General features: G+C 36.8%; 4 protein-coding genes and 1 long non-coding RNA gene across 6 annotated transcripts; 4 read left to right on the top strand and 1 right to left on the bottom strand.

Moving 5' to 3' along the window:
• Positions 1 to 63: 63 nt before the first annotated feature.
• Positions 64 to 1,314, top strand: LOC142234101 (uncharacterized). Its single transcript, XM_075305182.1, has 4 exons — positions 64 to 401; positions 506 to 665; positions 723 to 840; positions 896 to 1,314. The coding sequence occupies exons 1-4, from the start codon at positions 272 to 274 to the stop codon at positions 1,235 to 1,237; spliced, it is 750 nt and encodes a 249-aa protein (XP_075161297.1). The 5' UTR covers positions 64 to 271; the 3' UTR covers positions 1,238 to 1,314.
• A 2,060-nt stretch (positions 1,315 to 3,374) lies between these two features.
• LOC142237021 (uncharacterized) lies at positions 3,375 to 3,899 on the top strand. The gene is made up of 2 exons (XR_012722302.1): positions 3,375 to 3,629; positions 3,697 to 3,899. It is a non-coding gene; the product is annotated as an uncharacterized LOC142237021 (long non-coding RNA).
• A 5,263-nt stretch (positions 3,900 to 9,162) lies between these two features.
• Positions 9,163 to 10,614, top strand: sturkopf (lipid droplet associated hydrolase sturkopf). The gene is made up of 2 exons (XM_075305414.1): positions 9,163 to 9,482; positions 9,548 to 10,614. The coding sequence occupies exons 1-2, from the start codon at positions 9,284 to 9,286 to the stop codon at positions 10,291 to 10,293; spliced, it is 945 nt and encodes a 314-aa protein (XP_075161529.1). The 5' UTR covers positions 9,163 to 9,283; the 3' UTR covers positions 10,294 to 10,614.
• A 322-nt stretch (positions 10,615 to 10,936) lies between these two features.
• Positions 10,937 to 15,712, bottom strand: Ctr9 (RNA polymerase-associated protein Ctr9). 2 transcript variants are annotated; one of them, XM_075308172.1, is made up of 10 exons: positions 15,694 to 15,712; positions 14,894 to 15,003; positions 14,741 to 14,839; positions 13,749 to 14,681; positions 13,067 to 13,692; positions 12,798 to 13,008; positions 12,398 to 12,736; positions 12,221 to 12,339; positions 11,827 to 12,164; positions 10,937 to 11,757 (listed from the first exon to the last, which is right to left on the bottom strand). In XM_075308172.1, exons 2-10 carry the CDS (start codon positions 14,933 to 14,935, stop codon positions 11,123 to 11,125), a joined length of 3,342 nt encoding a protein of 1,113 aa, XP_075164287.1. In that variant the 5' UTR covers positions 14,936 to 15,003; positions 15,694 to 15,712; the 3' UTR covers positions 10,937 to 11,122. The 2 variants fall into 2 exon arrangements, with proteins under 2 accessions (XP_075164287.1, XP_075164286.1); XM_075308171.1 differs by lacking the exon at positions 15,694 to 15,712 and having other exon boundaries at positions 14,894 to 15,060.
• On the top strand, positions 15,154 to 22,891 carry nbs (nibrin). Its single transcript, XM_075308173.1, has 4 exons — positions 15,154 to 15,312; positions 20,407 to 21,231; positions 21,290 to 22,506; positions 22,561 to 22,891. Exons 1-4 carry the CDS (start codon positions 15,285 to 15,287, stop codon positions 22,609 to 22,611), a joined length of 2,121 nt encoding a protein of 706 aa, XP_075164288.1. The 5' UTR covers positions 15,154 to 15,284; the 3' UTR covers positions 22,612 to 22,891.
• Positions 22,892 to 22,946: the final 55 nt, after the last annotated feature.

Raw genomic sequence — 22,946 nt, 5'->3', positions numbered from 1 at the left:
CGACTCGAAAACCGAACATAGTACTTAAGGTGGAATTACATACCATGCGGTCATGCGTGCGTACGTTATATGCAATTGTCAAAAAAAGTTAAAATGTGGGAAATACTATTGTTTGAGTTACACGACAACGTAACTGGCGCATACGGCCGCATGAAGTTGACGAACTTTTAACTTTTCAATGCGTTCGAGTGCGTTGACAACACTTGTCATATGGTTTTGATTTGTTTACAAAACGTAACCTACCCCAAACAAACGCCAAACCATCTAAAATATGGACGAAAATCTTATTGAGGAAGTTAAAAAACATAAAGTTATATACTTTAAAAAGTGTTTAGAGTATAAAAACAAAATAAAACGTGCAGAGGCGTGGGATGCAATTAGCAAATCTATTGGTGTTCCTGGTAAGTATAATTATAATTGTGTACATAATGTAAAACTCCTGACAATGGAGTTTACGTATGTTTCTGGAGGATTCCAGCAATAATATCCATGTGTTATGTTTCAGAGTCCGATTGCCAAACTCGATGGCGAAGTTTGCGTGACCGTTATGTTAAGGAATACAATAAAATCCATCGTGCATCTGGAAGTGGCTATGATGGTAACGACAGTCAGTGGCCTTTATTTAAAAACATGGAATTTCTCCGGGAACAAGTGGCCCCAAGAAAGTGAGACTTTATGTTGTATGTACAAAGGAAAGGGTTTAACATAATCATATATTTCAGAACAATATCGAATATAGCAAGACAACAGCATAGCCAAGTTCATGAAATTGATATTGGCGTAAATATGGAGTATTTAAATTCCGAAGAATCGTTTATAGATAGCAATGAAGCGGATACGGTTCGTAAACTATACATCTGTAAATTACATTACATGTACTATATCGTCTTTTTAGCCATGCACTTTCGATTATATTGATTACGACTCCCAGGAAGCGATACCATACCAAAACCAAAAAACATCAGATAATGAAGCCAAGGCAAATGGTAACCGAATGCGAAAAAGAACTAGCAACAGCAACGAGTTAGGTGATTTTTTAAACAAAATATCAACTATTGCCGAAAAGCGTTTTTGTTCTAATGCCGAAGAAGTTCCACCGACTGATAATAAACATAAAGGATTTTTCCTTATGGTTCAAGATCTCTTTAAAAAGTTGCCAGAAGAGGAGGTTGATGATTCAAAAATTTATTTTATAAATTATTTGCATGACAAAATCAAACACGGTCATTTCTTGTAATATATAAATTTTAATATAATATACTTACTTTAATTACTTATACAAACTTTAGAAAATGGAAAAATAATGTTATTTTATTTGGTAACGTTTTTTAATCTAAATTTGGTTTAAGAACAGGTATTCACATAAATAGTCCCTTTGCTGAAATGCTTTTTTAGTCGAATTGTTGGACGATAGCCTAGACATTTTTTTAGGTTTGTCATTTTCTTTTCTCCATAATCCTTCAATAAGAACTCCATTTTTTTCTCTGTCGACAAATTCTTCTGGGCAATAGTCAATATACAACTCCTTCAAAAAATTGTGAAGTACCAAACAAGCACATACAACTTTCTCTGCAGATTCTGGAGACATATTTAAAGAATTTCGCAAAATTCGCCATCTTGCAGTCAAAATTCCAAATGCATTCTCTATAGTTCTCCGTGCCCGAGAAAGTCTTTTATTAAAGTTGTATTTTTTCTCATTTAATAATAGTCCGGGATAGGGTCGCATCATATAAGATTTCAATGGAAATGCGGCATCTCCCACAATATAAAAAGGGAAATCATTTTCAGTGCCAGGCAGAGGTGAGTTAGGGGGAAACCCCAAATAATTGCTATCAAGTTTTCTTCCAAACTCAGAATATGTCAGGACACCACCGTCACTCTGACTTCCGAAAGCCCCTATATCTACTGCTGTGAACATGTAATTTGCATCACACACACCGAGAAGTACAATGCTGTAAGTACCTTTAAAAATATTTGTTTTTATATCGGATTCGTTCAGTTTCAGCATTAAACTCACCTTTGTAATTATAAAATTGCGAACCCGAATTTTTTGGGCAGGTAATCGCGATATGTTTGCCGTCAATCGCGCCAATACAATTTGGCAGATCCCACATATTCTTAAAGTCTTCGGCAATTTGCTTCCAATCTTCTGTGTCTGGTGTTTTTAGGTATACTGTGTGGAGTTCGTTCCATATAATTCCGCAAGTCTCCAAGACAATTTTTCTTATCGTGGGCACAGACATTTTAAATGTCAATGAGAGGTATTGTCTTGAGGGTCCATGGGCTAAATAACTTTGTATAATGAAGAATGAGGTTTATTTATAAGTACATTTTATTTAATGTTACACTTACATCAATGTGAGCAAAAGACGAGATTGAGGAAGAATTGCTCTAGACGAACTTTTTATCAATTTTGCTCCGACTTTTTGAAAAAGGATGTCGAACACATCGGGACTCATCCTAGTTGCCATGAAGAATCGCTCTGGGTCATTTCTTAGCGTTTCAAAGGTTGTAGCAAAAAATCCAGAAATGTCCCTCTCCAAAAACAAATCCCGTACCCAAAATCGTCTTTTAACCCGTTCAATAGATTTCCAACCAGATGCTGTACACAACGCGATAATTACTAGATCCAAAAAATCGAGGAAATCTTTTGTAACGTTTATTTCAGAAAACATTTCGATAAATTGTAATCAAATATACGTTAAAATAGAAATCAAAACAGCTGATGACAAAACGCATTTAGTTTCCGACGCATGTTGTGTAACTCCATTGAAAAATCGTAGTCGTCAACGCATTCGAATATAACGTACGCACGCATGACCGCATGGTATGTAATTCCACCTTTAGTACTCAATAGTACATAGTACTCAATTTGTCAGGTATGAAATCTAAATCACAAATAGCCACAAATTTAACAAATTGTGTTTTTTTCGGGATCCCGAAAAATACCGGGATTCAATATAAAAACTCCCAGGGTTCAGCATAAATCCCGATCCGAAAAATCCCGTGATTTCGGGATACCCCGAATGAAATCCCTAAACCTATCTTAAAAATGAGAGTTGACACAACGCAATCACCTAAGAAAAACAAATGGTGTATGGCAATGCTGATATTTTGAACATCTGCTCACAACAACAAAATATTTATTTATTTTTTTTTTTTTTTGAAAAAAAGACCGCGAACATTCGACAAGTACGGACGCGTCCTCTAAATTTTTCTGAGTTAATATTGAATTTTTGCTGATTTCCAAGTAAAATGGTGTGGCCTATGACCGTACCAGTTGATGGAGACAAAGACCCACCGCCTAGGATCAGAAAATATGTCCATTATAGGCGTAATTATGAAATTTTGATTCAACAGTTCAACCCTGCCAGCATTTCAAAGTTCCATTTCATCTTCATCGCTACCACAGACTCGTAAATGTCACTACAACCATCCTACTGTGATGGGGGGCAGCATATCATAAAGTACAAAATGTACTTCATACATGTATTTTGCCATCACTACTTTTACAAAAGCCATTTTATTTTTTGTGAAACGCCAAGCGCAACCAGCTTGTTATATTTTATTTAAATAAAAACGAAAATAAAGTTCTGAAAACATAGATTTTACGCTTAAAATTGTGAAAGGTATATTGGTAAACAATTTTTGATTTTCCAAATGGAATAAAGTGATTGTTTTTCAAATATTTTACAGACACGCTGCCTCCATCGAATAAAAACACTGGCTGATAGACGCTGCAACATGTAACTCGCTACTTGTAACTCTACATCATCATTAATGCAAAAAATTATGTTAAATGTGATGTGATAGTGGTATAAATGTTATATTTTTAAGAATTTGTAAATGATTAATCAAATTAATAAATATCTAAACAAACGTGTTTTACTCGACCACAATGATTCTTTTACCACTATCTTAAAATGTGCTTTTTCTGATTGTTTGGAGGGTCTCTTATTGGGGTCGTTCTAAATTGATCTATAAAGGTACCTAATAATTGCACTCATGCGAAACCTTTTTGTAGTAACTTGGCGTGGTACAACTTCTCAATAGTGACGGCGCTTTTCCGACGAGTTTTTGATATCGTATATGATTGTTTTCGACGTACTGGGGATTCTCAAAAGCGCCCCCAAATTCAAAAAATGTTGGCAGGGAAGATGGAGGAGAAACCCTTGCCTGTCATCAGGATAGGGAAGGAATTGTACGAGAAGGAGGAAGATATAGAAATATTTTATATTTCTAAACGTAAACTGCGTGTAGTTAGCCGTAATAGGGAGATAATTAACCGGCTAGCATGCAATGACATGTTTAAGGAGAAGTACAATATGTACATTCCACAGGAGCTTTGCGAGGTCAAAGCAGTTGTGGAGATACCCTCGGACCCTACTCTCACCGAGAAATATATATTTGAAAATGTAAAAGTGAAACACATGGCTGAATTCGGGCCTTTGAATAACACGGTGGAGGTGACTGAGGTAAAGAGATTTACTAGGAATGACGAGAACAGCGATGAACGAGTAGAGATGGACATGATCATGCTATGCCTCACGGGCAATATATTGCCGTCGCATGTTGCATTGGATCAAATTATCTATCCGGTTCGCCCCTTTATTGAACCCACTATTCAATGTCGTAAATGCTGGAGATACGGACACTCCTACAAGTTTTGTCGACGTCTTCGACAACTCTGTCCACGATGTGGACATTCACACGATGGCGTTTGCGAACATATCCCTGTATGCATCAATTGCGGGAAGTTTCATGACTCCAGATCAACTGAATGTGAGAAAAGAAAAGAGTTACGGCGAAAGGCAAAAGAAAAAGCCGATGAGAAATTACCGCGACGTATAGCGAGAAATTTAGACCTTGAACCAACAAATGCTACGTTCGACTTAAACCCAGATGATTTTCCGTCCCTTGCCACTAAGAGACAAAGACTTTCGGCAAGAAAACGCCGATCTATTAATCGAGATAGTCTACAGGTCCGCGGGACCGACACACACATGCCAATCACTACCGTAATTGAGATACAACCACCTCCCAACATCTCCCCCGAAGTTTTAGGGGGGAAATCGAGTAACGAGTTAAGTGATTTTAACGGAGATTTGAGCCAAGAACTATCCGAGTGTAATGGGGCTGGACCTCTATTCCAAATGACCCCGGATGTCACAACAGACATTACAACACAAGAACTGAACGATATCGTAGAGGCTGCTGTTCTGTCACGAGAACCTGCCAAAGCTACGGAGATAAATCCTGCTAGTACGAATGACTTAAAATATGATGACTCATGCACCGGTATGACTATATCGACCACACTTGATGATTTCGAGAAGTTTCAACGATCTGTTCGGAAGGAAAGCAGCTTGCTAACTTCTGATAACGTTGATGAAGATTCTACAGACTAATTTAAGAAGTGCGTGAAACAAAAGACCACAACTATCTCGCCTATTAAATGGTAGTAAAATAGATATTGCGTGCCTAGCAGAGACCTGGCTAGATTCAAAGGACATATTTCAAATTCCTAATTATAACGTCGTTAGAAAGGATAGGCCGACCTATGGTGGCGGTGTGGCCATCCTTTTAGAAAAATCAATATTATTTACTACCATCAACGTTACTCCAACCAACCGACAGATCGAAGTAGCAGCTTGTGAAATTCAAACACCTAGTGGAAATATAGTCATCATATCAATATACATACCCCCGGCAATATCTTTTAATTTACCCGATCTTGACAATATAATTGGACAGTTACCCTCGAACTCAAGCATACTGATTTGTGGAGACTTTAATGCGCACGACACGGCATGGGGTAACGACTCCACAGACCGAAGGGGAGAATGTGTTAGTGAATTTATAGAAAAAAACAATCTTGTCCTCCTCAATGACGGTGCAAAGACATTCTTTGGATGCTTCAACCCCACCGCGATCGACCTTACCATATGTAGTCCCTCTCTTGCTCTTGTGTCCACATGATTGACATCTAACGAAAGCCTGGGAAGCAACCACTGCTGCATAAATATTGAATTTAGGTTCAAACCTCAAAAAAGACGGAGGAGAACATATATTGTCCCCAGAAATATTCCAGCAGATATCTTAAATGAGAAGGTGACGCAAATACTGGACGGCGACCGCTTCCGTAATTGTCCGCAATGCGAGAAACTAGATGTTTTTTCTGAGGAATTTTTCGAGACCTTTAAGGTCAGTATCGGCAATAAAATTTACCCTGACAATCCCTGGTGGAACTCCAACTGCAATCGGGCGAAGGCCAACCAAATTAGAGCGATGGCTAAATTCAAGAAGGCACCGACAAGGGAAAACCTCAAGGCATTAAGTAAGAAGAGAAAGGAATATTTATACACCATCAAACGGGAAGAGAGACAGGGTTGGAAAGCGATATGCGAGGAGATCGACGCTGATATCTCACCTTCGGACCTCTGGAGAATAATCAAGAAATTCAGGGGCATGGGCACGCCGGCGCATCGCGCTATGCCTTCTGGGTGCGTAGAAGGATTTTGTGATGCGATTTCTGGCCCTCATGGTCCAGTTAATGGCACTCCTGCACAGCCAGAAGCCACTTACCAGACTGAATTTTCGAAGGACGAACTTGAAATGGCCATAAATAGGTCAAAAGATACTTCTCCTGGAATGGACGGAATGCGTAACGGTCATATTCAAAATTTCAATGGTGATGTAAAGAGCCGGATTTTGGATTTATTTAACTACGTGATAAGGAGTGGCAATGTTCCCAAATCCTGGATGAAATACAAGATAAGACCTATTTTTAAAAAGGGAAGACCACCTGAAGACTCGAGCTCCTGGCGGTCTATTGCACTAATTTCATGTATGAGGAAGACGTTTGAAAAAAATGATATTTTTTAGAATCGATCATTACATTGAGGCGAATACGATGCTCAGTAACTCCCAAGCAGGCTTTAGACGAGGTAAGTCTACGTGTGACAATGCGACGGCTCTCTGGTCGGCAGCGCAACTTGCCAGTCGAGAGGGGAAATATATGGTAACACTGTTTTTGGACATTAAGAATGCCTTCGAGAATGTAAATATAGATATTCTTATTGGAAAATATGAGGCGCTCGGAATAAACCCGGACATCTGCCATATAATACACAAGATGTTCCAATACAAGGATCTTGTATTGGTAATTGAAGGAAAAGAGATACAGAGAAAGTCGTACACGGGAACGCCGCAGGGATCAGTCCTTAGTCCACTTAGCTTCAACATCTATATAGACGAAGTTTTCCGAGACCTAAATGTGGATATTATGGGATATGCTGATGACCTTGTAATTTTCAATGCACATGCTGACGTCGAGGAGGCTATGAGACAGGTTCAAGAAGCAGTGAACTCAGTCAGCGACAGACTTAAATCGATACAACTTTGTCTATCGCCCCAGAAATCTAAATATATGATATTTCGACCATCTAAGAACATACCGACTCTCTCCTCACACATACAAATAGGCGGCGCAAATGTGGATTGTGTTGATCAATTTAATTTTCTGGGATATATCTTTGAACCCCGCCTAAGGGCCAAACCTCATGCTAACTACATAAGGCGGAAATGCTTTGAGTTCACCAATATCTTACGTGCCCTTTGCGGTGTATCTTGGGGCTCAGACCCACAAAACATCTTACTTTTGTATAAAGGTGTACTACGCCCGAGGATTGAGTACATGGCCCCTTTGATGTTAGACTATCCTACATCTGAAATGATTAAGTTGCAGCGTATTCAGTTTAAGGCAATAAGAATAGCTCTTGGTGCCATGATATCAACACACACACTTGCGTTAGAACAAGAGGCTGCCATAATGCCCATTCCGGATAGAATAAACTATTTATCCAACCAGTATGTGAACCGAATGATTTCAAACATAAGCAACCCTGCCATTCAATATTTGGATACTTATTGCAACAATTATGCTCATGTTCCCAAACTTCACCAGTTATACCCAGAAAAGCGCTCAGATTTTCTGATCGAACGACACGCGATGGCGTTACAATACCAACTTCCATATAGCGCCCTCGTGACGCTGCCTCGAATTACATATCTGAATGTCAAAAGAAATTCAACTGATCTTGAAGTCATTAAAAGAAAATATGCGCGACTCGTTGAAAATAAGTGGAGCCAATTTACACGAGTGTTCACTGATGGCTCAAAGACGGCTGCAAAAACTAGTAGTGCATTTTGGATACCGGACATAGATATGGAGGCAAGTTTCTCGTTGAATCAAACATGTACAATCTTCACTGCGGAGGCTCACGCTATTTTGGAAGCTCTCCGTTTCATCGGTGTCAATGAAAGAGACAGATACTTAATTATATCGGACAGCAAATCAGTACTACAGGCTATCGGAAACTACATACATGGGAGAACGCACATATATATTGCAAAGATTAAGAATGAGCTGGACAAGCTACATAATGCCGGATTTACTATTGAGTTTTTATGGATACCCGGGCATTCCGGAATAGATGGCAATATATATGTAGATTTTGTGGCAGTTAACCAAACGGACACACACCTATACCGTATACAGACCTTAAGCAAGATGACAAAGGAAAAGCTATCCGGGCCTGGCAGGACAGATGGGATTCAAGTATCTTTGGTCGCCACCTATACCAGCTTTCCCCGAAGGTAAACACAAACCCTTGGTTCAAGGGAAAACGTTTGCCTCGGAAGATCACAACCATGGTATGCAGATTGCGATTTTCACATATAAGGACTAGACAACACCTTTTCAAGGTAAATATGATTGATACAAATAGATGTGATTGTGGGGCAGCGCAGTCCATCGACCATCTGACATTCACATGCCCTTTGGTAAGCCACCAAGGGCGAAATCTATTAATAAACAGCCTCAACCAAATTGATGCTGGCAATTTTACCATACAAGAATTACTTAAAAAAGATGACGATAGAATTTACAGAATTCTTTATCGATTCTACTTGGACAACAATATTCTGATATGACCATTTGATGAGAACCCAACACAATTTTATATATAAATACCAATGGACCCCATTTATTATGAATCCCATAAAGGTGGCAACATAGACCTGGTGTCTCAGGCCACTTTTTAATTCCATCAGCTGGTGGAACACGACGATTCATTGCAATCGTCCAGAAGAAGAAGAAGAAAATATTTATGACGATATGAATGACTATCTCTAAACATATAAAATACTTGCTACTGTTGCTGAACACAATTTTCACTGTTTCAACGCTGGAGCTAAGTTGAAAGGTCAGATTCGCAGGAAAATGAAGGAAGCATTTGTAAATATTGGTAATGTTCCTACACGAATTATAACATTTGGGAAATGGATAGAAGAATCTATGGATGATGTTAATGAGATTGCAATATGTATAACAGGTAATCCCGGCTTGCCTGGTTTCTATTCCGAATTTTGCGAAACCGTACACGAGCGATTAGAGAAGAAAATACCAGTTTGGGTAATTGGTGAGTAGGTGTGTTGGAAAGTGAAAGTTAACGTGAAATTAATCAGACAATTTTTTCTCCAACAGGTCATGTGGGTCATGACGATCCCCCTGAAAACAGTCTTCGAGAAGTGCCGCAATTGAAAGGCAACGAAGAAATTTTCGATCTCGATGGACAAATACGCCACAAAACTGAGTTTATTGAGAAATATGTACCGGAAAACGTGAAAATACATTTGATGGGCCATTCCATTGGAGCTTGGATGGTTTTGCAGCTACTACAGAAACAATCTATACGAAAACGAGTCAAAAAGTGTTATTTGCTTTTCCCCACAATTGAACGAATGATAGAATCCCCAAATGGTTGGATATTTACAAAAATTGGCCTACCATTATATTCCGTTTTTGGTTTTCTCATATCGCTTCTCAACCGCTTGCCTAAACTTGTACTTATTATAATAATACAAATTTACTTTTGGTTTTCATCCATTCCAAGTCAACATTTAAATACGGTTTTAAGCTACATTCGCACATCTGTGACAGAAAAGGTCGTGTTTTTGGCTGAGGATGAAATGGCTCGAGTTCGGGGTTTGCAAAAGGATATTATCAGAGAACATCTGCCATTGCTGAAATTATACTATGGGACCACAGACGGTTGGGTTCCGGTGAAGTACTACAATCAAATTAGAGAACAATTTCCCGCTATAGATGCGGAATTAGACACGAAAAAAATTGATCACTCATTTGTTTTACGATCTTCTAAAGAAATGGGTGGTATTATTGCCGATATGATAACAGAAAACTCTAATGTACTAGGTACAAGAATCAATTGAGGCAGTTTCATATGATCTTATAGATAAAAATACGAAAATATTGTACAAAAATTGTTTATTAAATGAAATTTTAGTTTAACTTACAAGTAAAGCTAAGGGGTGCGTGATGCAAAACACGAAGAATATGATTTGATAGGATTAAATCTGGGTCATTATCTGGACCCGAATTTTCAAATCAAAAATCAACAAACTAAATTTGTCGAAGTGATTTGTGAAGTAAACTGAAATAATCATTTTTTTATACATACGATACCAGATAAAATGTGCAACATTTGTATACATCACCTCATTTAAAATAAAAAAAGTATAAATTTAAATTTATTTTTGTATTACTCTTTTGAATATTTTAAGGTAAATGTTATTGACATCATAGCTATTTATTAGCCATGAAGTATGAAGTGACGGGATAGATGATAAGATAATCATAAGGTGGACAAAGTTTGTAAAGTATTTCCTTGGAAGCATTCATAAGTGACATATACCACTTATGAATGCTTCCAAGGAATAAATGTTGATTAGGTGGATCTTAAGGCTGCCAAAGCAAAGCTGTAATTATGTGCACTTATATACTTACAATTAGAGTGCTACTGTACTTCAAGTTTCATTATAAGATTTATTTGAGGCTGTATGGAAGGTTTCAAGATAAGGTTTAGTTGCTATCTTTTTTATTCAGCATTAATTTATTTGTGTCAAAAAGAATATATTTATTTAAATTTTTAGTTATTTTCTTGCAGATACATACAATATAGTCTTATTAATTTATAACCATATAAATATATTCGAAAACATATATTTATATAACTAAGAAGCAATTTGACATATTACACGATTAATCTGAGCCGGAACCTGAACCTGATGGAGACCTTGAACGCGATTTCGAACGACTAGGAGATCTCGAACCTGATCTGGATCTTGATCCACTACGTGAACGACTGCCAGATTTAGAGCGAGAACGTGACCGGGATCGGGACCGAGATACTGAGCGGGAGCCGGACCGTGAGCGAGATCTCGATCTTGACTTAGAACCATCAGATTCACTGCCAGAGACTATGCGTTTACGTGCCGGGCCTTCATCACTATCAGAACCACTAGCGACACGTTTACGTGGAGCTGCATTACTGTCGCTGTCAGATTCGCTGGTTGATATTGTCGCTTTGGACACAATTTTCATGCGTTGTTTAGCTGAAAGTTTTTCCTCGAGTGAGACCTTCTTGCTAGCCTTCTGTTTTTTCTTTTGTTTCTTGCCTTTGCGGTCATCACCTTCTTCGCCATCACTGTCGCTATCATAAGTCTCTTTAATTTTACGCTTGCGCCCAGGTCCAGCACCACCTTCCTTTTTCTTACGTCCTGCTCCAGTGCCTTTACCTTTCTTCTTGCGCTCTCCGCCGCCATCATCGGGACGTCCAACACCACCTTCACTACCATCGGAGTCAGTAACAATATCGTCCTTTCGAGGTCGCCCTCCTAACATACATATATTTTTGTTATTACAATTTTAAAGCCATATTTTCAATTGGATTTGTAATTTCTTACCGCCCTTTTTCCGTTCTTTTTCTTGTGGCACTTCGAGAGTTAGCATAAGATTCTTGGTCTTTTCTACGTATTCTTGACGTTTGGCCAACATTTGTTCGCGAGACATCTTTTCAATTTCCTGTCGCTTTCTGCGCTCTTCTTCTTGGCGCATTTTAAATGCCATACGTTCTTCTTCTTGTTTTCGTTTCAAAGCCTTTTCCTCTTCATCGATACGACGAGCTCTGGCCACATGGTACTGGGCTTGAGATAATAAATCTTGACATTGATTAGCCTCAATTCCAGCTACTTCGATATTGAAACGAGTTTTATCTCCATGAATGGAAAGGTATTGGAAATATCTGAAATCAGTTTTAAATTTTATTTCAACTGTATATTTACAGTTTTGTATGCTTACTTCTGGGCCAACTCCAATTCATGAACGGACTGCAATACAACTTCCAAAGTAGATTTTTCATCTTTTAGTATGGCCATAGCTAAACGTTGTAAAACCACTGCAATATTGAATAGCAATACCTAGGAAGCAATATAACGTTAAGATTTTCCGTCTTTCCTCTTACACTATATAACCTACTGTATCCTGGGGTGCCACTTTGCGAGCTTTCAATAATACCATTTTGGCTTCCTTCAAACGATTGGCTCTCAAATAGGCCCTGGCTAAAAATTGCATGACTTCTACATTGTGATGTTTGTAGAATTTTTTCATGCAATTCTCATACATTTGAATTGCACTTATGTATTGTTTCTGTTCCACATAAACGTGGGCTATATTGAGCCAAACATCACAAAAATCGGCAGTGGCTTCACGTACTTGGGCAAATATGTCACGTGCCTCGATAACGCAACCTTTGTGGGCCAACACAGCTCCAATGCCATTTGTAGCCCAAATATTACGGGGGTCATTGCGTAAAACCTGATATATAAATTACATTGCCTTATTGATAGTTTCCTACATTAGGGGATGATCAACTCACTTGTTTATAAATGGACAAGGCTTTTTCCTGATGTTTTCTTTCCTTGTCTTTGTCTTTTGTAGGTTGATGTAATGTTTGCAATGAAAAATTCCCCAAAGCAATAAGAGAATAAGCATCTTGCGATGTTGCAGGGTTTTTCAAAATGGTTTCAAAATTCTTCTGACCCAAGGCAAATTGCATTTTTGCCAAATGCAAATTGCCCAAGAGCGACCTAAGAGTTCATTTTTTGTAGATAAAAGAAAACGATATGTTATTCATTTTTAGCTTACCTAGCATCCGGGTTGTCGTTATTAATGTTCAAAGCATCTTTGAAGAAATCTGAAGCTACAAATATCAAGCCTTTGTCTCGCGCCATGCAACCTAACCGCAAATAACAATCGATATAATTAGGATGCTTTTTCAATATGTCTTTGTACAGTTTATCGGCCACGTCAAAGCTACTCATTGCTTCATTCAGTCGTGCCAAATTATAAGTCATGGTGACCGATATAGAATCATAATATTGGGTATCATTTGGTGCTTCCGATTTTGCTCTATCTAAAGCCTCGATAAGTTTATCTTTGGCCACCTGCATATTTCCCAAACGATATTGTAAGGCAGCTACATTATTCAATATCTCTGCAGGAATTTCAACTTTAACTTTGTCCGTTAGAATACTAGACGCCGTTCCATATGCACTTAAAGAGGCATGTAAATCGTTTTGTTCCAATATCTGAGCCAATTCAATCCAGGCTTCAACGTCGTCGGGAAATTGTTCAGTGACCTTTTTCAAATGCGATTTGGCCATGTCGCGTTTTGTCTGCGAATTCGAGGAGGCGTAAAGGGAACCCAAAATCTTCATGGTCTCATAGTTACCGGGCTGTATTTTCAGGACCTTCTCAAAACATTGGGCAGCCTTAAAAAACAAAGACAATAGTAGGTATTATGCAAGTATTTTATTATAAAACTTACATTCTCTGTGTCTCCACGATAAATGTACATTTGGCCCAGACCATAATGCGGAAGTACAAAATTTGCAGGAGCAATTTGAGTAGACTGATAATAGTACTGGAAGGCTTGATCGTAATCACATTGAGCGTGGAAACTTCGTGCCAATTGATAGCAACTCTCCGCACGCATTGCTTCGTTCTCGGTATTGTGGAACGCATGTAGAGCCAAATGCTGAACTTTTTGATAGTCTTTCTTGAAGAAGAAGTGATTGGCTAAGTGATTAAGCACCATGGGACTGGTCGAGTCAATGGTATAAGCTTTCGATAACATTTGAACGCCCATTTTATTGGATTCCGGCTCGTGCTGATTTAATTTGAGAATGGCTAAACCAATTAATGCTCCTACACAATTTGAGTCCAATTCTAGGGCGCGCTGGAAAGCTAACTTCGCCTTCTCTGGGTTGTTCATTTTTAGAAAGCAATGTCCCATTCCCATTCGGACATTTGCAGGACAATTGGGATTGGTACGCAATGCTTTCTTGTAGAAAGCCAAAGCACCACGGTAATCTTTTTTATTGAACGCTATGCAAGCCTTACCCAGCAAAGAAGGGATATTAGAGGGCGACTGGTTCAAAACAAAATTGAATTGGGCATCAGCTTGGTCCATTTTGTCGCCTTCCAGGAGGCAAAAATAGGCTCTACCTAGCAAATGATTTTGATCATACATAATGATTTTGTCGGCAGCCGTGTACAAGTTGGTGGCTTTCATAAAAAGTTCCCTTTTCTTGTCTTTGGATTTTTCACGATTTGCTTCGTGTACATAATGTGCTGCCAACATATCGAAACAACGCATTCTATCTTTTTCCACATCTCTATACTCGGTATTGGCCTCATTACGAGCGGTCTCAAGGAGGCGGATAAAGTCATCCGTCTTACCTTGTTTATAGTACGCCAGCTGCGGAATTCAAGTAACAAACATTATTAATGTTTTTATGACCACTTTCGAAGACTTACCGCAACATTGACCCAAGTGTTCAATTGGGAGCGTTCTTGCCTCAAAATACTTAAAACTTCTTGACATTCCGGCAATTGATCGGGGTGCACTTCTATAACCTACCAAGAAAAATCACAATGAGATATACTTTTAGATGGAATATTTATACATACCTCGTCAGTATCCCGAAGAGGAATTTCTATGGAAGCAGACATCCTGGATTGTTACAACTCTTCCTTTGCTTAAAATTTGGGTAACCTCCGATATAAAATCCACCACGATCCTTCAAAAACACAAGTTATTAGATGAAAACAGAAAAATAAAATTTTTTGTTCGATAATGGTTGGAATTTTATGGTAGTAGATTTTTCATAAAATATGTAAACAAAGCGTTGCACCTTATCGTACTATATCGGTGCGTTTCTTTTCGATAGACGTGGCAACATCGTTCATATGTCGCTTTGTTTTTATCGCGTATTTGTTTGATGAGGCAAATTTGTGACCCTGGTTTAAATAGTTTTTTCATTATCAATACCGGCAAAAACTAAAAGATTTTTGTAATAAAATGTGGTTTATAACTCATACAATCAGTGGTAAGTGAAAATAGCCTGTAATCTGAACAAACAAGTGTGTATTTCATGATCCGAAACTATCAGTATAAATTCGTCTCAGCCTTCAATACAGAAAATGATGGATGGAAAAAACCGGAATGAATTGTTTTGTGAGAAGAAATAAAGAAAAAATACAAATGCAAAACGTAGGATAAACATTTTCGAAAGTTCTGAAGTAGATTATTATATCTTTAAAAGTCCCATAAATGCTCATTACTGACTGGACATTTTATGTACGTATATTTAATGCATATAATACATTTTGTGTGTACATAGGTGTGTGCACGTCCCGCTTAAATTTTATGTGTTTATTTCGTGTACGTCATGGCTGGCCTTGTTCAAGTTCTGTGCAGGTTGACTCACTATTATCCTTCAAATGCAAAAGCCTTTTTTCTCTGCTCAAAACCTACGCGTTGGTAAAGAGGATATCTGAAAGAAGTATGTATCTGAACGCTGAACGATATTGCCGATGGTACCTTTTACAATGTTGCCATACTTAATTATGGCTTGCTGTAAGCCAGGATGTACCAAAAATAAAAAAATAAAATAAAATAAAAAATAGATTCATTAATGTGTTTGGATTTAAAACATAAGGTGGTTACTAAGTTCGAGTTTAGCCGCTAAAATCAAAAAATAATTTATTTTTTTTACTGACAGTTTTGATTTTACCGGCTAAACTCGACCTTAATACCAACCATAAAGTATTAAATTTTCACGTTTCATGGGAGTAAATGGAAATCAATGCGAATGTACATTTGGATGGCGCATGTGTTCCTCATGCTCCTAAAGACATACATTACAAAAATGTTTGGATTCGAGACATGTAAATCGTTATTCAATAGCGGTTCATACCCATTAATTAGAGGTGTCATTCGGGATTGAGTTTTATAAATCCCGGAACTGGGGATTTGTAAATATTGAATCACGTGATTTTTTAGGATCCTGGAAAATCCAGGGATTTAGGCACAAATCTACTTTAGTAAAAGTTGTTAAAAATAAACAATTTTTTTTTTTAAGTGTACAAGAATGGATTTTAAAGCGAAAAAAGAAAAGAGTAAAATATTTGTCGGAAAAGCCTTGTTTACGAGATATCATCATCTGAATATCGCTATTTTCCTTAATTTTTGGTAATTCTGACAGCAATTTTTCATGAAATGAATGAAATTGCGTTTTTGGTGAAAGTAGTACACTTTAAAGAGAAAATATTAAGTAAAAATCGTGTCGGAAGAGCGTAGTTTTCGAGATACCGACCATTGAAACTTTCTCTTATGGGCAGGGTCCAAAGTGGGCTAACGGGAACCCAAAGGGTATAGGTGGCCGGCCTTCGGTCGGGATTTGAGACTTTCTCCTATGGACAGAGTCCACATATGTTACATTTTGTGTTTAGAATCGAAAAGTCTACACGCTGGCCAAAAATGGGACCAATCGGACCACTTGTACTAAAGTAGATTTAAGCCTTTCGAAGGATTAGACTAAAATTAAATTTGAAAAATTGTTGAGTAACGAGTATTTAATATATCTAACTCAAATATTTTGGAAACGTATGAGTCTATAGCATGGTTACCAAGTGTGGTAATCATTCTTAAATAAGCTGTTTCCTATTTGATGATTTACTTGTTCAATAAATATGTCAGGGTAATTCCTTACATCCTCTTAATTATTGATAAGTAAATGAGAACATTGTTTAATTGTTGTAATAATAAAATCGCGTTCTCAGCAGACAACAGCCATTACCCTCAACACTAGAATTCACATCAGCAACAACTTTTCAATATAGTAGCAATACCTTCTCCAATTTAAATTCATGTTATTGTTTCAAACGTATTTGTACAACCAGTTGAATGCATGTTGAGGATGGGGTACACCCTCAAATTGATATGGTGTTGTATATGAAAAACGCTCATCCTTGTGTTTATTGGATAAAATCTAATATTTACAGATGGGAAACACGCCGTGTGTGAGAAGCGTAAATAAGCAGAAATGTAATAAATGCTATCACTCAATTTTTATTAAAGTCATTAAATAAATAATATCAAGTTACTATATCCCATCCTCACTGCAGTCGGTCGAACATAGCTGGAGCTGCATTATTTACGTAGACATTTTTTAAAAAGTGCCATACCCAATAAAAAAATATCGAATTTGTTAGTCAATTTAATTGTCTTGGAGTTATCCTAGATAGCAGCTACGCTTTTTGTCCCACATAGAATCTTTCCAGCGTAAGGTCTTGAGTGTTCTACGTAGGATTTATTCTACTAACATTTATTTGCCACTTGGTACTAAGTATCGTCATAAGCGTAGGAAGGCCTCTGGGGAGGGGGCTTAGACCCCCCAGAATTTGAAAACCTATTTACGATTTTACATTTTTCTAAAAATTAAACAAGTATATACAACCGCACAAAGTTCCGCTAAAGAATTTCATGCACAATCGAATTAATTTAGTTGTGGTAGCAGTTGCCGATGGCAACGTTTCAAATCTGATATTTATAAAATAAATCTGTGGTTGAACTTTTGATTTAGTTGAATAACTAAAGCTCCTTTATTATTTTGTTTAGTCTGGTTTAGTCAATTTAATTAAAAAAAATAGTAATTGATACTATTCTTTCATAAATTAATATCTTAATAATGCTGCAAAAAAGCATAGCCAAAAAGAAGAGAAAATCTTCTTTTTGGGTCCGGAAGTGGAGCAAAATTGGCGGAGAAGCGATGAATGTAATATGAAATTGTCATAGAACGAATGTCCACCGTTTCAACAGCCGTTGCAATGAATTTGCATCACTTCTTAAGTTGTGATCCAAATTCAGTGTTTTGAATGTGAATTAAAAAATTTTGTTATATTTTCCCAAATAATTAATTTTTATGTTTTTTATGATTTTTAATGCATTCTAACGCTTGTTTGAAACGTTTTCCCTCGAATATTTTCAAAAATTCTATAAAAATTTCTATAATGAATTTAGCATTTTTGTGGCAAAATTTGAATAATTTGTACCATTTTATTTATTCTTACCTTTTTTTAAAAGAAAACAAAAAATTACGCATTAAAATATGAAAAATTAAGTAAAAAAACTTCCTGTGTAGTTAAAATAATTAACTTCTTTGTGAAGACATTTTTGGAAGTGCTTTTAAAGTTGTGACATTAGAACAACTCCCATTTTTTTGCTGGGAAAAGTGTGGAACTACTTTTAGTTGCTTTATTATAAATTAATTGTCGAGTTATTTTGATGCCTATATTGTTATTCATTTTTATGAAATAAAACATTAATTGAACCTATAAGTTCAGTCTATAAATTTTCAGCTAGGGGGGCTATAGCCCCCCCCCCTAGGAAAATTGTCTAGCTACGCTAATGAGTATCGTATAGCTTGGTCGCTACTCATGCCGCAGGTACTATATGGACTCGAGGTCTATTCGGGCACTACATCTAACAATATTGACTTACTTGGACGTATTGTTAATTCTGTGGCGAGATTTGTCTTTGGCGTTAGGAGAAGGGAACATATATCGGGTTATGTTAGAGAATTGTTAGGATGTTCTTACAGGGATTTCGTTAAGATTTGCGCAGTGTATCTTTTCTATAGGACGCTTAAGTGCGGAGTAGTTTTACCACTGTGTAATGCATTTTCTTTTATTCGGTCTGCAAGGGTTAATCATATTGATATTCCTCTGAGTAGGTGTAGTACCTTCGATAGATCTTTTCTGATTCGTGTGGCACGTTGTTGGAATTATTTGCCTATTGAATTACAGACTTTTTCACACTATAATAATGCTTTTAGGCGTAAGCTTTTGCACCATTTTTCGGGTGATACTGAACGATTCTCTATTTTTGTGTTGCTTTAACATGGATAATTGGGCATATTTTAGTGTTCATTTTTTAAATGTATTTATAAATGGCTGGGGAGCCAAATATACTATGGTTAAGTAATTTTTTTTTGTAATTTAGGTAATCTAGATTTTCAGTTTTTGAATTTAATTATTTTCTATAATTCAGGTATTTTGTTTTGCTATGTAATACGTTTTTTTGGCCCTAGGGCTTTTGTATTACTAAATAAAATACATAAGTAAAATAAAAAGGGGACACAACTAATTTTTGAATAGAGGCAATCATTGAAAACATTCCTTAGATTTTAGTTTCAGGAGATTAACTCGGTATATTTACTTATTAATAGTTAATATTTATTTACCGTAAAAATGGGTTTAGTATGAAAAATGGGTTTAGTATATAAAAACTTTGTCATATAGACTAAAAAAAGTGTCACAAAAGTAACATTGCATGAAAAAGTGTCATATTTACCACTAAAGTGTGACAACTCAAATAGTGTCTCTGCACAAGGATCGCAATCGCCATTTGGAACAATTACAATGTAATCTTATGTTCGAAACTAAAGATTTATTTTCCTTCAAGCAAAAAATTTTCTTTTTTATATAAATTTCATAAGTGTCTACCTAGAATGAATAGCATTTTTTGGTGTTTTGAAAAAGGCAAACTATAGAAAAATTGCTTTGGTTTTCAGCGGTTTTTGGCCATGTTATTTAGCGATCAGTTTTTTGGCCATGTTTTTTAGCGAACCGTTTTTTTGCCATGTTTTTTACTTTTAATGTGCATTAAAACATACAAAACGCTATCATGACGATTTGAAAATATTTTTGTATGTTTTGTATTATGAGAACCACCATGATGTATGGATTATTATGCTTACCTTGCATACAAAAGGTCATGACAATAAATCCCAGTTTCGGCCGAACACCAAAAAAAAATTTCAACGTTGGTTTATCCCATATCAGTAACTCTGGTGACATTTGTGAGTTTTTCAAAGCTTCCTTATGTGATTTCATCCTAATACGAAACTCCATTCGAAATCGTCTAAAAAAAGTTCCTTGTCATTGAGTTAAATATGGAATCGGGTAGAACTCATTAACAAGAGAGAAGTTCACCACAAAACGGGCTGCCAGCATACCTAAATACCCTATATTATTGCTCTTTATTATTTTTTGTATTATTATAATAATTTAGTTTATTACTTGGATTTTATATATACAAAATTTTCATTTATGTTAATTTCTTATTACTTTCGCTACAGGGGAAAGATTTTACTTTTCTCAAAACAAAACTGAATACTCTGTCGGTCGTTTGGGAACAGACTTAGAATTGCAGAATGACATTTGTGTAAGCCGCTCCCATGCCATTTTTCATATGGTTGATGTCGATGGAGAAAAGCACTTGGAATTGGAAGATATGGGCTCTAAATATGGCACCTTCTATAATAAGGACATAGAAAAAAATGTTCCTCTTGAAAAGGGGCATAAGATTCATTTAAAAAAGAATGATATGATTCGTTTTGGTCGTTTGCAAAATATATGGAAAATTCAAGAAGTCAAGTTTTTGACAGTAACATCTGCACTGACAGCCGATGACGCTGCCAAAGTATCAAAGAACATTAAAACAGTGGGTGGCATCATTCTGGATCAATGGTCATCAGCTTGTACTCATCTAACTATGAGTACACCAACTGTTACAGTCAAACTCTTGCGTGCTTTGATAGAGCAAGTGCACGTTGTAACGTCTAACTATTGGGAAGATTTGTGTAGTGCCGTTGCAACAAATAAATCGCAACTACCCAAAGTGGAAACATATAGACCGAAAATTGATCTCGGCGATGGCAAACCAATTGATATAGGTTGCAAAATAGAAAGACGTAACGTATTTGAAGGTTTAACATTCGTGTTTCTGAGCCGTCGGCATTTTGAGACATATTCACCGATTGTAAAAGCAGCGGGTGGATCCTGCAAGGAAATAACAAATGGCGTGCAAAAGGCTTTCCTTATAAAAAATAATGTTGTGGTTATCCAATATATACCATCAACACAAACACAAAGCTGTTCACAAACTATTAATGAAATTGCGGGTAAGCTACATTCATCTTTGATAAACTTCCATTCTTAATATGCATATTTTTTTTATAGATATTCTTCATGCACATTCCAAACGTATTATTCCCGAGTATGAAATAGGACTAGCAATAATGCTTTGTTCCACCGAAGAAAATTGTAATCCTTCGTATAAGGTACCGGAAAGTATGCCGCAAACAGTAACCAATTCTTCTATGGATTTGAACGAAACCATTAACACGCAGTCATTGGAAGTTTGTAATAAAAATGATCACTTAGTTGCTTCAACGCCATATGATACAGAAGACTACCAGCAGACCATGCCGAATATGCATATATCAGAAACACCTTCCGAGTGTCATCCGAAGAAACGCAAACACCTGAATGTCATAGAAGCGGATTCCCAAGATAGCGATGAGGAGTTATTCCAATTTCCCAAAAAGCCTTGCAATGATGAAAATACAGCAAACTTGATTAGTAATAAAGAAATGGATCAGGAAGATTCATCGGCTAAGAGTCGTACAATAAAGCGAAGTATGTTTTCTGAACTTGGCGACAAATCTGAACCTCAAAATAAAATTATGAAAACGACTTCCGATGAAGATAACAACGGCACGAATCGCAAAAGACCTCACATTCAAGTACTTGGAGAAGAAGATGAAGCTGGCGAAGAAGATGATCTATTTTGCTTTGGTGACAGCCAAGCAAGTAAAAGGAAACGTGATGATGGTAATCAGGATGATAACCTGTTTGCCTTCGGAGATTCAAATGATAAGGAAAAGTCCGATTCAAATGATCAGAATGAAAAGAGTTGTGAAGCGATTCCTACGCAAAAGTTTGTGGTAGTGGTAAAGCCGAAGAAACAAGACACATCTTCCATTATGCCCAAACCGAAAGTTTTACCGCGTAAAATTTCAGCCATTGATTGGATTTCGGGATCCCTGGGAAAAATTAAAATTAAAAACGAAAACGTATTGGAGTCCGCGGTTAAGACCGAAGATGAAACTAGTAAAAACACAAATCAACCAGGCGAGGAAATTGCTGTAAAGTCTGAACCGAATGATGATCCAGAAATTAAAACTGAAATTAACGGTGTCGATGCGTTGGATGTGACTGAAGAACATCGCCAATGGTTAGAGTCATTGAAAAATGCTATTGAAATTCAAGAAGTGTCCATACACACCAATATGAAAATGAATGAACGATCACATTATCGCTATAATAAACAAAATAGTTATGGTTCCAGTGAAAATATGAATGGCAGCCTTCGCAATTTCAAAACTTTTGTCAAGGTAAACTACTTTGGAAAACTAGAAATATGGATTAATTATATTCTATAATTTCAGAAATACAAAGCTCCTTCAGATTCAACATCAATACAAATGCACGTGCGTTGATATCACAAATGATATAGTGGAGAGACTGTGACGGATGGAACCCATCGTGGGTGTAGGATCATAAAAGAGCAACGCATAAGATTTTTTTCAATTACTCACTTATTTACAATATACATGCATATGTAATGTCAGAAAAATATCAATCTAGATTTCTATGTTCGTTTACGAACATTAAAATATGTTCTTTTGTCGTTTTCATGTTCCTTGTTTTAAATCCCCTATGGTGTAATGTCGGAAATATATGAAACCACATTTCTCTGTTCGTTTACGAACATCAAAATTATGATATTTTGTCCTTTTCAAGCTCTTTATTTAAACACTTATATATGATAGAA

This window comes from Haematobia irritans, chromosome 4 (assembly GCF_050003625.1).
Source record: "Haematobia irritans isolate KBUSLIRL chromosome 4, ASM5000362v1, whole genome shotgun sequence".
Taxonomy (NCBI): domain Eukaryota; kingdom Metazoa; phylum Arthropoda; class Insecta; order Diptera; family Muscidae; genus Haematobia; species Haematobia irritans.
The sequence above is the reverse complement of the archived record's forward strand: the minus strand, read 5'-3'. Positions and strand labels throughout refer to the sequence as shown.

Coding starts and splice junctions, on each gene's coding strand:
- LOC142234101 (XM_075305182.1), top strand. CDS start 272: ATGGACGAAAATCTTATTGAGGAAGTTAAAAAACATAAAGTTATATAC. Junction 402..505: donor CAAATCTATTGGTGTTCCTG/GTAAGTATAATT, acceptor GTTATGTTTCAG/AGTCCGATTGCCAAACTCGA. Junction 841..895: donor ATAGCAATGAAGCGGATACG/GTTCGTAAACTA, acceptor TCGTCTTTTTAG/CCATGCACTTTCGATTATAT.
- sturkopf (XM_075305414.1), top strand. CDS start 9,284: ATGAAGGAAGCATTTGTAAATATTGGTAATGTTCCTACACGAATTATA. Junction 9,483..9,547: donor AATACCAGTTTGGGTAATTG/GTGAGTAGGTGT, acceptor TTTCTCCAACAG/GTCATGTGGGTCATGACGAT.
- Ctr9 (XM_075308172.1), bottom strand. CDS start 14,935: ATGTCTGCTTCCATAGAAATTCCTCTTCGGGATACTGACGAG. Junction 13,009..13,066: donor AACGACAACCCGGATGCTAG/GTAAGCTAAAAA, acceptor ATGAACTCTTAG/GTCGCTCTTGGGCAATTTGC. Junction 12,165..12,220: donor GAATTGGAGTTGGCCCAGAA/GTAAGCATACAA, acceptor AACTGATTTCAG/ATATTTCCAATACCTTTCCA.
- nbs (XM_075308173.1), top strand. CDS start 15,285: ATGTGGTTTATAACTCATACAATCAGTG. Junction 21,232..21,289: donor AACTATTAATGAAATTGCGG/GTAAGCTACATT, acceptor TTTTTTTTATAG/ATATTCTTCATGCACATTCC. Junction 22,507..22,560: donor ATTTCAAAACTTTTGTCAAG/GTAAACTACTTT, acceptor CTATAATTTCAG/AAATACAAAGCTCCTTCAGA.